Here is a 14,637-nt window from a genome sequence, read left to right as displayed (position 1 = left end):
CGCAGTAAAGAAGGAATTTCACCAAAGCTCTGGGGCCACTTGCATCTAGGCCATTCCACCATTGGGCCCAGGAGGGAAACGAGACTGTTCCAGGCAGGGCATCTGTTTCTTCAGCTGAAACTCACTGGGCTTTGCATGCTGGGAACGCCGAAGAAGCCAGGGAAGCTTTGGCCTTTGAAGCAGCTGGCTTGAATCCGGAGGAGGCAAGGGCTCCCAGAAAATCAGACTGGGCCAGGAGGCAGTGGGAGCAGTGTCAGTGGCCACGGCGCTCTCAGGAGGAGACAGAGCCAACGAAGATGCAGTGAGAGGTGGCAGAGGAAGCAGCCACCAATGACAGGGTGGGACTCATTCCAGGGGGACATTTGTCATGGGAGCCTCCAGGAGAGGAAGAAGTGAACCGAGAGTCCAGCGCCCAGAGACTCCCTGTGGGGACACCTGGCTGGAGGTGCGGGGTGGGAGGGAGTGGGGAAGGGGAGCATGAGAACCGCAAAAGGCCAGCAGATGGCCCAGAGCCATGAGGCAGTGGCTGCTGACTCTTCAGGGACTGCAGTGTCAATGGGGGGTTGACAGGCCTCTATCTTGGCTCGGGCCTTGATTGGAGATGCAAAAACGTCAGGTCCTGGGGGACTGGGAGAGTAAAAGGCAGGGTCTCCTGTGGATTCCTTTTGGCTGCCCAGGCCTCTTGGTTCCTGGTCAGGGAGGGCACTTTTCTGAGTCCTTGCTGCAGCCTGAGGAGGAGGTGGCCTCTTGTTAAGCAGAGAAGGAAGGAGGAAGAGGCTGGGTGTGGCAGGCAGAGCAGGCCAGGCAGGACTGGAGACCAGGGGTTCCAGCCTGGCTCCACCCTGCCCCACCAGAAAACTCCCCGAGCCTCAGTTTCCCATGCACCAGAGGAGGGCGTGAGATCCGGTGCTATCTGACCCCTTCTCCCAATCCTGGTGCTTTATAACCTAACAGGCCGATGTGGGAGACTTCTGAGGGAGCCCAAGGCAGGAAGAGCAGAATGGAGGCTGCTGGGGCCCAGGAGAGAGGCGGAGCTCGGCGTGAGGATGTGCTCCAAAGCCACTTAGATACATGACGCTTCTTTCCAGGGCCCCACAGCGCCGAGGCCATTCCAAGCAGAGCCCCTGTCCTGCCCTGCCCTCCCTAAGGGTGTGGGCTGGCAGCCTGGCACAGATGCCACCCCCAGCTTTTTCTGCAAGTGAGGAATGCCTGCCCTTTCGGGCCAGTAGGGATTCCTCACCCTCAGGGCAGGGCTGGGGAAAATGTGACTTCACTCCTTCCTGGACTTCCTTCCCACAGAATTGGGGTGGAAGTAGGCCCAGTCTCCTCAGGACACCCTCATTCTGAGAGTTCAGTCCGACTCTCAAATCTCTGCCCCGTCCCTGAATGTGGCACCTCAAGCCCTCACAGACCCCAGCCTGGCTGATGGCAACTTTTTCCCATCCTGTCTCTGTGGCTCATCCTCTACGGCGTCAAGCAGGGACCATTGCTGGAGAGTTGACGGTAAAACATCAGAAAACTATGCTTTCCATAAAGAAATGGGTACAATATTATCCCTGCACCCCTAGGACAGTAAGCCTGGCCAGTGCTCAGGGCAGTGGCGGGGTGAGGAGGGGCTGGGGGCAGGGAGAGGAGAAGTGCATGGGAGGCAGTAGCCTAGAAAATTACTAAATTGTTCCAGCTCTGGTGAATCACTGGTGGCCCGCTAAATCCGCTTTTGATTTAAGAGAGATCGTGTGACACCTAAATGTTCAGGAATTATCTGTCAGACAGGGAGGAATTCACCGGCTTTGAGAGGTGGGTGCCTATCTCTTCTCTCGGGGGATTGAGACAGTCAGCAGATGCCACCAGGATAACCCCCTCCATGCCCAGCCCTGTGCTCAGCTCTGCGGCAGGGCACGGTGGGCAGGAACACAGAGGCCTAGGCCCTGCTTTGGGGACTGTGGGCCTGGGGTGAGCACGGCCTTGACCTTCACCAAGGGTTCTGTTGTGGAGGAGGGATCAGGAGGGGCTGCTGCAGCTGGGGAGGAGGGCAACGGCACCAGGGCAGAAAGGAGAGTGTGGGTGCCAGCAACCAGGCACTGCCAGCCTGGGGCATGGAGCCAGAGCCTCTGTCTAGAGCAGGAAGGGGTGGTGAGAGCCTCAAAAGGATGGTCAGTGGAGAGCTCCGGGCAGAGGAACTTGAGAGACCCTGGGGCCATCGTGTCTCTTTTCTGGGTCTGTGTGCTCTGGGCCTGGGCCCCTCCTCTGCTCCCCCAGGCTTGGAGGGGGCTGGCCTTGCCTCATGCAAAGGACCACTGTAGACTGGTCCATGGCCAGTGGCCTCCTGTGGGTGCAGGCCTGTGTCTACACCACCTCTCAGGGTGACCTGAGAGCCAGGGCCGGCAGGTCAGTCAGGAGTGGGATGGCAGCGGATGCCCTGTGCAGGATCTTTAAGCAGAGCCAGGAGCCACTGGTCAGTTGGGACGGATTTACTGGGAGGAGCATTTTCTGATTTTTCACCACCTCCTTTCTAGTACCCACGGGAACTGGGTCCTTTTTTCCCACCCTCCATCAGGGTTCTCTGCCCCAGTTCAGGAAAGCCTGAATGATTCTGGAAAATTCATCCAAGCTGTGGGCGAGATGATGGTGACTAGATGGTCCGGACCAGTCTGCTGTCTGAGTCCCCTCCTACCCCAAGCTCCATCTTCCTGGTGGCCCTCCTGGAGGGAATGAAGTCATTGTTTCCCCCAGCCAGGCCTGTGGGTGGGAAATCCCTGCTGGCCCCAGAGGGATGGTCCATCCTGCCTTGGCCCCTCTACCCTGCACTTAGCAGAAGCTTCTGGCCAGTGATAACCTCAGCCACACCCAAGGTCTGGACCCTCAGCCAACACCCGAGGCTCCGTCCACCTTCCTCCGGATGAAGCCCAAGGCTCTCCCACTGGGAGATGGAGCCCAGACAGTCCTGGGAACAGCCAGCTCTGGCTGGAACATGGGTATCCCAGGCATGTCAGGAATGAGGCACATCTGGAAAAGCCTTTGCCGAGACCATTGCTGTCAGCTGGGCCAGGCAGTGCCCAGCCTCAGTGGCCTTAAGCCCCGCCCAGGGCTCAGAAGTGGGAGTGGGGGCAGCCCCTTTATTTAGCTTGGCTCGGCCCGAGTCCATGGGAGGACGCAGGAGCCAGCAGAGGGCGAGGGGACAGCACCTGCCAAGTCAGGAAGTCCTGGAAGAGAGCTGGGTTGCACACAGCACCTGCCCTGGAGCCCAGTCTCCTAGGGCTCACTGGAATCACAGGGATGGCTCTGGCTGCCCTCAGCTCCTCTGGTGCCCACTCTTAGTCCGGTGCTTCCATTCCTGCCCCACCACCCCAATTATACATGGTTGTTGGAGGCTGTCCCCTCCTCCCTCCCTCCCCCCACCCTATCCTGGCACCTCTCTGGGCCTGCAGCCCCCAGATTTTGTACTGGGCTTTCTGTCTGGTAACCAGGTCATCGGGGGCCCTTCCTGACAGGCGGGCAGAGAACTGCATTTGGGCTCTGGGATGGGTGCGTCCTGAGTTTTAGTGCCAGCTCTGCCTTTCCTTGGCAAGTCACTTACAATCTGAGCCTTCTGGGGTTGCAGGAAACAGGCCCCAGCTGGACACTGTGTCCTTTCTTCCTTCCTTCCTCCTCTGGTCGGCCTGGATTTGTGGCAGATCAGAGAGAAGGAGGCAGAGGGGTTGGAGACATCCCTGGGCCTGGGGCTGCAGCGGCAAGCCTTTCCCCTTTTTATCCACATGGCCAGGTGACGGCCACAGGGCCCCTCGGAGATGGTGGGCACATGAGCTCCGTATCGGCATTCCTGGCCGTGCCTGCATTCTGGTGGCGCCTCCTGCTGACAGCCATGCCTTCCTTCAAAAGAATGGAGTCGTAATGGTGGTATTAAAGGCAGAGGCCACACTCACAAGGGGGAGAGGGTGGGAGACACAGGGGGAGGTGGAGTGGCACCCTGAGGACCCTCATAGCCTCCTGAGATTGGTGGGCACCTACCTGCCTGGACAGAAGTGCTTTGCCTGACCACTTCGCCCTGATCCCCCTGGCTTCCTGCCCCAGTGCAGAGCAGGGGCTTCTGCTGAGCGCGCGCACACACACACACACGCACTCCACAATACGTCGATCATCAGCCAGCGTGTCCTCACCTAGCCTGCGGGCCCTCACACCAAGATGGAAACTGCATGTGAACAGGAGCTGGTCTGTCTGGCTCATGGCTGTCTCCCCTGTACCCAGAGCAATGTCTGGCACGTGACACACACTAAACATTTATCCAACTATATGTTAGATAAATTAGTAAGTCCCAGATGAGTCTTACCCACATGGGCCCCCTAGCAAATCATGGGTCCTCAGCTGCACAGATGCTGACCCAGCCACGGACACCATCATGGACACACGGGACATGCCTGGGTCCACGCAGGCCTGTTTACCTGTCTCTGCCACTCTGCATGGCCACACTGGCCTGAGTTCAGTGGCTCCTTGTGGCCTGGTGCCAGTTCTGCCTCCGCTTCTTTGCTCAAGTCTTCTTGGCTGAGTCCCAGCACCCGCCAGCCTCATAACAGCCCTGCACCAAGCAGAGCAGGGCAGGGACAGGTGAGGGGAGGAGGAAGGTGGTGTGTATGTCTCTCAGTAGACATGGTCTGCGGGAGACACCCAGGAGCCTGTGGCCTGAAGGGAAATGGCCGTGTTCCAGAGGACTCTGGTCTGAGGGGTGCCACCCCCTGCCCTCAGGAGCCAGGTCTGCAGGAGAAACAGTCTGCCCTCCAAAACTTCAAGGTGAGGGGATCCTAGCCCTGCAGAGAGAGCTCTGGTTGGACACCCCTGGAACTGACCAGAGAGCTCCTCATGTGGGTCAATGTCCCTGCCAGGGCGTGGGGCCAAGGGCCAGGGGCCAGGGGTGTGAGGGAGCCTCCCAGAGCCTGGAATGCTGAGCCAGGGTTCCTCAGAGGAAAGGATGTAGAGGAGGGCCCAGGAAGTAGCCCAGCAGGGCCAGTTCCCTCTCCTGGACAGCTAAGAAAGTACTGATGACTTTCGGCCACCCGGGCTCTCTGAGCAGGCAGGGTGGCAGGCTGGCCACCACCGTCCTGTATAGGCACTTAGGGGAATGCGTCATCCCCACCTGCAGCCCCAGCAAACACACACCAGGCTGGTCCCTGGCAGTTCACCCCGAGAGCCAGGCCACAGCTGGGCAGAGGGGTGGCCAGTAACGGCTGGTGTCATTCTCTGCAGGATGGCCCCTGGACAAGAGGCATAAGACCCACTCATCCTTATCCTGCCCCAGGCACACTTAGAACTCAGAGAAGTCCTCTCACTAGGCCTATAAATGGGAAGATGCCAACACTCCCAAGTAGGACGGTGGTGGGGCAGGCAGGAGGTGGGAGGAGAGCCCAGATCATCCCAGGCCCTCCCTAGGGGATGCAGGGGGACCCTCCCTCCTGGGCCTGGCTCTTCCAGCACGTTCCATGCAGCAGGCAAGTGGGCCAGGCCCAGGGATTCCTGACAGCTTGCTGGCCCCAGAGTCCGGATTCTTTTTGTTTGTTGGCTGGCGCTGGGCCTCTGGATTGGAGATGCCCAGGGCGCAGGGGGCCCGCGGGGGTCCGCAGCAGGGCCTCGGCCCCTCCCTTTGCAGGGGCTCGTCTGGCCCCTCCTGCTCTCTCCTTCTCCTCATTTATCTCTCCCTTTCTACTTCTTGGCTCTGGGTCCAGTCCTATCTCCCTGTTTCAGTTTGTCTTTTCCTAGCCCTCTGCGCTCTCTCTGTCTCTCTTGGCCCTGCTTGTCTCACTGTCTCTGGTTGGGGGTCTGTCTCTTTCGCTTCCATTTTTGCTCTATTTCCCGGCTACTGTCTTTCCTTTCTCCTTGTCTGTCTCTTCTCCTCCCCTCAGCCTGCATCTCTGTCTCTCCCTTTCTCTCCTGCTCCCTCCCTCCCTCCTCTCCATCACCTTCCAATGCCAGGTGGGGCTGCCGTTCCTTCCACCTTCCCAGTGACCTGCCAGTGTGACTGCCTTGAGAGGAAAGTCCTAAACTGTCCCATCTTCACCAACCTGCCCACAAATCATTGGTTCAAATTGCTCTGGCGAAGTTTGGGAGCTCCCAGGGTAGCGGCTTTCTAACAGCTCTGCCTAGCTCAGGCCTGTCCCCAACCACAGCGTGGAGGGCAGCCACAGACAACCTCTCTGCACCTTCTGATGCCTCTGTGCCCCATCCACAGAGGCCTGGCTCGGGAGACTGGGGACTCTGGGACATCCCTAACATGGCATGCAGTGGCCGTGCGGGAGGCCCTGACTGCCCCTCTGGAGCCCTGGGCCCAGGGACTCCAGACCAGTGCCTCTCTGGATTGGGATGGGGATGTCAGGCCAGCAGGATCATGGTGCCTGCCTCCAGGGAGGGCAATGTCCACCCACTGAGTCCAGCCCGCCCACCCCGCCCACTCTGGAGCACCTGGCTGTGTCCTCAGGAACCCCCTGAGCTTTGCACACAGGGCGGAGACACCTGGATTTCTCTGGTCCCCTGAGTGGGGCCAGCTTGGAAGAATTTCCCAAAGCCTATTAGAGCGACGGCTGCCTCCTGCCTGCCTCCTTGGGCTGGGCAGGGCTGAGGGCGGAGGGAGAGAGAGAGGGAGGGGGAGAGGAGGAAGGAAAAAGTTGGCAGGCGGACAGCAGAGCCGTGTCTGCATCCATCCAGAGGAGGTCCGTGCGGTGTGGGGCGGGCCAGGAGTGAAGAGAGGCCTTCCTCCCTTTGTGCTCCCCCCGCCCCCCGGCCCTATAAATAGGCCCAGCCCAGGCTGTGGCTCAGCTCTCAGAGGGAGTTGAGCACCCGGCAGCGGTCTCAGGCCAAGCCCCCTGCCAGCATGGCCAGTGAGTTCAAGAAGAAGCTCTTCTGGAGGGCAGTGGTGGCCGAGTTCCTGGCCACCACCCTCTTTGTCTTCATCAGCATCGGCTCTGCCCTGGGCTTCAAATACCCGGTGGGGAACAACCAGACGGCGGTCCAGGACAATGTGAAGGTGTCGCTGGCCTTCGGACTGAGCATCGCCACGCTGGCACAGAGCGTGGGTCACATCAGTGGCGCCCACCTCAACCCGGCTGTCACGCTGGGGCTGCTGCTCAGCTGCCAGATCAGCATCTTCCGTGCCCTCATGTACATCATCGCCCAGTGCGTGGGGGCCATCGTCGCCGCTGCCATCCTCTCAGGCATCACCTCCTCCCTGCCTGGGAACTCGCTCGGCCGCAATGACGTGAGTGGGGTGTCCCCGAACTTGGGGGGTTCTAGAATGATGCTGAAAGGCACCAGTTCCATCCTCTGCCCATCGTGCAGATGCGGACACTGAGGAACGGAGGACAAGAGGTTGCTGGAGGTCACATAGAGAGCCAGGGGGGAAGAGCTGGGGCTGGAACTCAGTTATGCATGCCTCCCAGAGCCTGTTTTCTGCCAGGCACTGTGGGAAGCTGAGATCAAGAGAATTATGGTCTTGCCAATGTCCCCTGCAGGGCATCTATTATGGGGAATAAGCTTGGCCAGCAGTTCCTCGCCCCTTGGCTGTAGCTTTTTGGCCCTTCTCAGTCCTGCCTGTGCCGCCAACTCCCTCCTCCCGCAGCCCTGCACCCCGGGGAAACTTCGCCTGCTTTCCCCAGACACCCTGAACCAGATGCCCAGCCTGTCTGCAGCTGGTTCTGCAGGTGTGTGAACAGGACTCCCTCAGGGAGCCCCCCATATTCACACAGGTTTCCAAACAAACCACCTCTAGGAATCCAGAGAAAGGCCGTCTTCCACTCTTCCGCCCCTGGGAATTAGACAAAGATAAGGCAGTGAAAACACTTTCTGGGGCTCTTTGAAGGCAGTTTTCCTGGATTACAGTATGGGCTGGGGGGCAAATGCTGGGCTCCATGGTCTCCAGGCACTGAGAGGTGTGGCGTGTGTGTGTGTGTGTGGGTGTGCGCGCATGTGCGTGTGTGCATGTACGTGTGCGTGTGTGTGTGTGAAGGTGTGTATGTGTGCATGCGTCTGCCAGCATGAGTCTCTGTGCTTGTGTAAACTGTGTGCATGTTTGTGCTGCTGTGTTAGGGTGTGTGGGGATGAGTTTGCAACCACACGTGCCCATGGCTCCTGGCTTGAATGGGGTCTGGACTGGGGTCACTAATGACAAGCAGATGCTGGTGACTGGGTGGCAGCTGTGGAAAAGAATGTCTCCTGGGCTGCTTAGCATGGCAAAGTGGCCGCTGGTGGCAGCTGCCTGCTGTCCCAGACCTGGCCTTTCCCAGCTCCTCAGACAAGTGCAAACTCAGGCCAGGCTTGGGCAACAGCAGGGGGCGATTTGGCCTGAGAGACTGAGGAAGTCTTGGAGGATGTCTGAGGGCCCAAGGGACAGGTGAGCAGGCTTGGGGGTGCCCTCACAGGGAGGGAGAGAGGTTAAGGAGCAGAGAGGAGGACTTGTCTGGAGAGATGAGGCTGGCAGGGCTGTAGGCAGGGCAGGTGGGTGTGGGGACTGTGTGGGCCATCTCGGAGGGCGCCTCAGAGATGGCAGTAGTGATTACAGCAGCTGTCCTCTCGCTTCCCAGTCAAAGTTCAGATCCTGCGGCTGACAGCCTGGCGGAGGCTAGGTGAAGGTCTGGTGCAGAGGGCAGCTGGCTCAGCCCAGCCACGGGGGGCTTGGCGCTTTTGTGTCACGGTGACACCTCACCCAACCTCCTCTGCAGCCAACCTCTGCTTGGCCCAAGATTGAAGATTACCTCCATGGGCTGGAGTTTAGACTTTAGCCAGTTTAGACGTGGCTGCGGGGTATGTACGGGACAGAGCTCAGGCAGGCCATGTCAAGCTCTGCCCCCAGGCCTCAGTTTCCAGTGGGGGCAGAGCTTGTGGCCTCGGGGAGTTCCACTGGGTAGGGTCAAGCTCACACTGAAGCTTGGCTGGGTATGCTGGGCTGGGGAAGCGTCCCTGTAGGGGAGGGGATGTGATTCCTAGACTTTCTGACCCCATATCGTCCCTCCCATCTCACAGGGCAGAACCTCTGCACCTGCTGGCAGAGGCTTCACACTCTAGTATGTGCATCCCAGCCAGAGGTGGGAGGGCGGGCCCCTTCTGTGCCATCTGGATCAGAGGCCACACCCGACTCCTGTGCCCCATTCCCTCCCTGGCCTTCATTTTTTATAGTCACCCCAATACTTGGGCTGGGCGTGTTGCAAATGGGAGAGAAAGAGGAGCAGCCTAGTGTGGGAGCCAGCCCTGGGCTGGGAGGCAGACACCTGGGTTCAAGACCTGTCTGCTGCTAACTTATTGAGCTTTATTGGAGCTGTGGACCCTGACCCTCGAGAGGGGACTTAGGTGTTGTGACCTCACAGCCACACCCAGACAGCCAGCTCACTTCATTGCTTTGAGCTTATCACCCATCCCATGAAGGCTGGCTAAGAGCAGCCCAGCAGGGGCAGTGCTGAACATAAGGGTGCTAAGCATGATGGTGGGGGCTCAGGCACTGCCCTGTCCCGACAGTGGAAGGGTAGGGGTCAGAAGCTCAACTCTGGGCCTAGAAATAGAGAAGGTACCCCCCTAAAGGCTCCCGTCAGACACTGGCCCTGGAACTGGAGGGGTCTCAGGCGTGGCCTGGATGCCTTAAGAGGAGCAGGGAACGGTCTGGGCAGCAGGTGACACACTGTCCTTCATGACCTGGGGGAGGCTCCTGCAGCCTCTCTGGCCCTGAGCCCCACCCCGGCCAAAACCTGGGTGGGGCAAGTGGTTGGCATGGAGATTTCCAAGGAAAACAGAGAAAGAAGTGGCAGGAAGTGGTTGCAGTGAGTCAGGGGGTGTCCCTTCGGGACATGTTGGGGACAACTTTCTCCTGACTGAGTCAGGGCTCAGGATACACCCTAGAGAGACCGTGGGCCTCCATCCAGCCTGCAAGGTCCCGGTTAGTACTAAGAGCCATATACCAATTTTAGCCAAGGGTGAGAGGCTCTGAGGCTGGGGTGGACACTCTTGCCTGTCCCTGTCCTAGCTCAGCCACTAATACCATGTGGCATTACACAACAGACCGGCCTGTGTGGCCCTAGTTCCTGTCTATGAGATAGTGACATAGCAGGGTGTGGCTGGGCTCTGAGAAGTAGGAGATGCTGGTGGACTCAGGATTCCTGGTATTTGCCGGCTTTTTTCATTCTTCTGCTGTCTGGTCTGCTCAGCCGGCTCCCTACAAGCATGACTGGGGACTGCTGGGTGCTCAGTGCAGGGCTAGGTTAGCCTGGCTGCCTCCCCAGAGAAGCCCACAGCCCTAGGTCAAGATAAGCCAGTGCCCAGCTGTCTGTGATACGGAGCAGGAGGCAGATGCGATAAGAGGTGTCAGGGCAGGCCCAGGAACTTTTGAACTTAAGGGGTGGGAGGGCCCGGAAGGCATCAGGGAGAAGGTTTCGTAGGAGCCTGAATGTGGAGACATTGCAGAGGGAAGGGACAGAGGGACTGTGTGAGCACAGGCTAGGAGGAGGTGGGGGCCATGGTGTGGGAGTTGTGGGGTATGGTCAGGCTGGAGGAGCATGGGAGGAGGGTGGTGAGTGCTCAGGATTTGGGCCAGGGGCTGCATCCAGGGGAAGGGGTCTGGGTCCCCAGAGCCTGTGATTTCAGCCCGCTGGGCTCAGGCAGAGGGCAAAGCTACCCTCTTTGGGGTCTTCTCCCAGCCCTGCTCATTCGGGGCCTGACCGCTCATGAAGTGTTTCTACCTGCAGCATCAGGGGCCTGACCGAAGCCCTAAGCTCTCCCCTTTATCCCAGTTTTCTGGGCCTCAGTTTCCCCAGTCATAAAGTGAGAGGCCCCTTCATGCCACCAGTTCTCCCGGGGGTGCTGCCACCTCCTCCAGAGCTCAGGGGAGGGCTGGGGAAAGGAAGGCAGAGTTTCCATGTCCCTGCCCAGCCCAGCCTGCCCAGGGAGGGGCTGGGGGCTGGGTGGTGATGCCACATCTGGGACATATAATTACTGTTTCCGCCAGCCCCAGATGAGGGGGAGGGCACAGAGATGGGGCGGGAGCTTTGTGGTGGAGACTTCCCTCATCACGGAAAATCCTGAGGCTGCTTCCCCTTTAAGGCCCTCAGAACAGCCCAGCCGGTCCCAGTGTTGCCCATCCCAATGCTTGGCTTGCCCTGGGAACTCTGAAGGGGCCATGCTTTGAGAAGGGACATGGCCCCCTGGGATGCCTGTCTGAGGGGTTCACCCCCTGCTCATTACCCCCAAGGGGCCATTAGTTCACTGCAAGCCAATTTCAGATGGTGCCCCCACTTAGTCTAAGGCCCCCACCCAGCAGGGGCCATGGCCCTTACCTTCTGGAAGCGCCAAGTCTGGAGTCTCCTGAATGGCTGGGATCTGAGCCCTCACACCTGGAGGTGAAGGCAGGGAAATGCTGTCCACGAGGCCCTGCAAGTAGCCAGGGTCCCCTCAGTCAGGGCTTCCCCCTGGGGACAAGAGGGGCTCCTTGCCCACATGGAATGGTACCCAGGGGGATCATGAGGCGCTGTCTTCACTCAGCCAGGAGCTACAGTTCAGTGGGATGGGCATACTCTGAGGCTGAAATCTCCAACTTAAAAGATATCCAGAAAGACTGGAAAATGACCCCGGCCCTTTCAGCAGCTCCTTTCAGTGCCTGCAATCTCGCTGTCAGGGCCCCTTGAGAGGCAGATTTCTACTCAGTGTAAAGAAGGTTGTTGTTGATATTGTTGTTGACATGAAGAAGGGGCTGCCTCTAAGTCAATAAGGTCCTTGCCATTAGGGGTGTGCAAGTAGATGCTATCTGGTGGGGAGGCTGCTTTGGGGATGCTGGTCTATGCAGGGGTCCAGTGGGGTGGGTGACAGGTTCTGCAACATAGGCTTTGTGTCACGCTGAGACCAGCAGTTCTGATGGCCTGCGGGGGATCCGGTGCTCAGGTTTCTGATCTGGGGCTGGAGGGTGACCAACCCGAGGTCAGGCAGGAGGTATTTCTAGATACTGCCAGGGGCTAGAATCTGGGCCAAGGCCTCCATTTTACTGATGGGGAAACTGAAGCCCACGGAGGCATGGAGACAGAGGTGTGGCGCTGCCTCCTAGCCCTTGATTATTTCTGCTGCTCCGAAGTATACACACATGGCACAAACACAAACATGCACACACATGTGCTCTTGCGTGGGGGACGCACACACGGTACACAAAGCACATTCTCAAGACCGGATGGTCCCACTCAGGCTCTGGGACCCAAGGAGGGTTGGGCGGGGGTTCCTCAGCGGAGCCTTTTCCTTTCCCTGCCCTGGAGTTAGGAAAAGAAGGAGGGAGGGAGGGAGGGAGGGAGGAAGCCATTGCTTTGTGTATTGTTTCTTGTCAGGAAGATGAAATGGTTTCTGGGAGCAAATAAAGGGCTTGTTGAGACCTGCTGCTTTCTCACACAGGGGGCTCATTTTGTTTTTCTCTTCTCTTCCCTCTCGAGCTGATAGTGGCACCTGTGTGGGTATATGACACAGGGAAACAGTGAGGCACTCAGAAGTGCCATCAGACATACCAGTGCAAACACACAGCACGGCCTCCAGGACCTCATTTCCTGCAGAGACCCCTGCATGATAGCTGTTCCCAGAGAGGGCCGAGACACTTGGTCAGTACCTCATCAGTTGTCTAAATATCCAACATGGGATGAAAAAGAGTGTGCATTCTCTAATTTACGGGTACAGGGTTTTTCATATTTTTCTTAAATCAAGCTTGTTAATTATGGGGTTTGAACCCTCCCTGTTCGTGATATTGGTAGTTTTGGGCTGCTTCATGATTCTATACATTTCTAATAGAAGATTGTTAAAATTTTTCACTCTGGTGGTAGAGTGATCCAATCCTCCTTGTAATTCTGTCAATTTTTCCCTCATTTATTTTTAGGCTATGTTGTTTAGTGCACACACGTGGGGGATTTTTGTAGTTCTTTTATAGATTTTAAAAATTTAATTATTGTGTAATAAACCACTTACAATCTAACAAAAAAGAGAGTCAGCCCTGGACACATGTGGTCATCCACAGACACAGCAGACACTTATTTACAAAGACACACAGAGGCACACAAAACCAGGAATACCCCCATGTCCACGTGTGAACACCCATGGAGGAGTGACACTGTGGGGCCCACATGGGTCTCCTCACTGCCCAGTGCTGAGTCCTGGAGGCACTAGGTGGGCAGGGCAGGCCTCGATGGTTCCTGTCCCTGGAGAACGAATGCTCAGAGCCTCAGTCAGGCCTGGCTCTGGAGCCTGCTGTTCCCCAAGGCCAGGGTGCCAGAGTGCCCAGGCCAAGCCAGGGGCCCCGTGTCTTGGAAGCTACCCTGGTTGGCCTGTCTATGGGCAGCAGGGAAGGCTTAGAGCACACTGCCTGGAGAGATCATCCCTGGGCTGCCCTAGAGGCAGGACACTCTGGCAGCCACAGAACCACCATCTGCTGGCTCCCAAGTCCACGCTGGGAATAGCCAGGTCCCTTGGCTGGGCCTGGGAGTGACCAGCCCATTGACCTGTGAGTGTAGGGTGGCACAGACTATGGGGCAAGGATCCCGGCTTTGCTGCATCCTCCCTGGGCCTCAGCCTCTGCATCATCATCTCACTGAGCCATCATACAGGCTGCCCTCTGGGGCTCCCAGAGGCTAATGATTGGCCCATTGTTTCCCAGCTAGAAAGTGAAGAAGATAGCCCTGGGTCCGGAGAGCATCTCTGGAGCCAGGCTGCCCCTAGTGAGGGTGGGGGTTCTAGAAAATTAGCATTCTCTGCCACTTTTATCACCACACAATGAGCCTCTCCTCAGACGTGTGGGCAGAGAAATGGCAGAGGTCCCCCACCCTGTCCTCACCGAGCTCCCAGGCCAGGAGGAGATGCACCCATATAGGCTGCAGGAAGATTGGTTTCCTACCAGATGCAGAGAATTCAATGAGGGCATGGTGGGTGGGAGCAGAAGTTAATTCCAGCCAGGGATCTGGGAAGGCTTCTAGGAGCTGATGGGGTCTGAACTGGGCCTTGAGCAGTGGTTTTACAAGGGCTCAGCACAAAATGGAGAGCTTGTATCTTCTGACACTTCAGAAGAAATGTGTGGATTATTCGTTAGGTAATACTTGCCTTCACAAAACCCAGGGCTGCAAAGGCGGGAAGAGAATTGTTCTGATTGTTACTTTTCTCTGCCTTAATAAGACCTGGGCCAGGCAAAACTACATGGGGATGTGCAAACACACACACACACACACCTACACACATATACACAAATATATACTATATATAATATATGTGTATATATATTATACATCTTATATATAGTGTACATATATTATATATGTGTATATATATATACATATATATGTATAAAACAAGTGTTTACAATGGGAATTGTCCCTGTGTAAGCAACTTTTCAAATTTAATGGGTTGTACACAGTACCGTACATTTCGAAGTATTTTACCTGCTCTTTCCTGGACATCAAGTTTCAACAGGCCTTTCAGTGCCCCTTCCAATTCTGAATTATCAAGTTTTTCCAGATGTAAATAATGCAAGTGTATTAGGCAGTTGAAGGAAGGTTGTCAGTAGATGTTGAAGCAAGCAGGGGAGGCTTCCTGGTGGTGGTGGTAGTGGGTATTGGAGAGGAAGGCTGTTAGCCCATGTGGTTCTCAGCAGTCAGGAAGGCA

At 57.2% G+C, this 14,637-nt stretch overlaps 1 protein-coding gene across 2 annotated transcripts in view; it reads left to right on the top strand.

The window, feature by feature from the left end:
- Positions 1-6,509: 6,509 nt before the first annotated feature.
- The window catches only part of AQP1 (aquaporin 1 (Colton blood group)), an 18,055-nt gene continuing 9,927 nt past the window's right edge, over positions 6,510-14,637 (top strand). For both annotated transcript variants that reach the window (XM_011972193.1, XM_011972194.1), the window contains exon 1: positions 6,510-7,240. In XM_011972193.1, coding sequence (XP_011827583.1) covers positions 6,857-7,240 — 384 coding nt within the window. In that variant the 5' untranslated portion in view covers positions 6,510-6,856. The remainder of the gene's footprint in view (positions 7,241-14,637) is intronic.

This window comes from Mandrillus leucophaeus, unplaced genomic scaffold (assembly GCF_000951045.1).
Source record: "Mandrillus leucophaeus isolate KB7577 unplaced genomic scaffold, Mleu.le_1.0 Scaffold128, whole genome shotgun sequence".
NCBI lineage: Eukaryota > Metazoa > Chordata > Mammalia > Primates > Cercopithecidae > Mandrillus > Mandrillus leucophaeus.
This window is presented reverse-complemented; position numbering and strand designations above follow the sequence as displayed.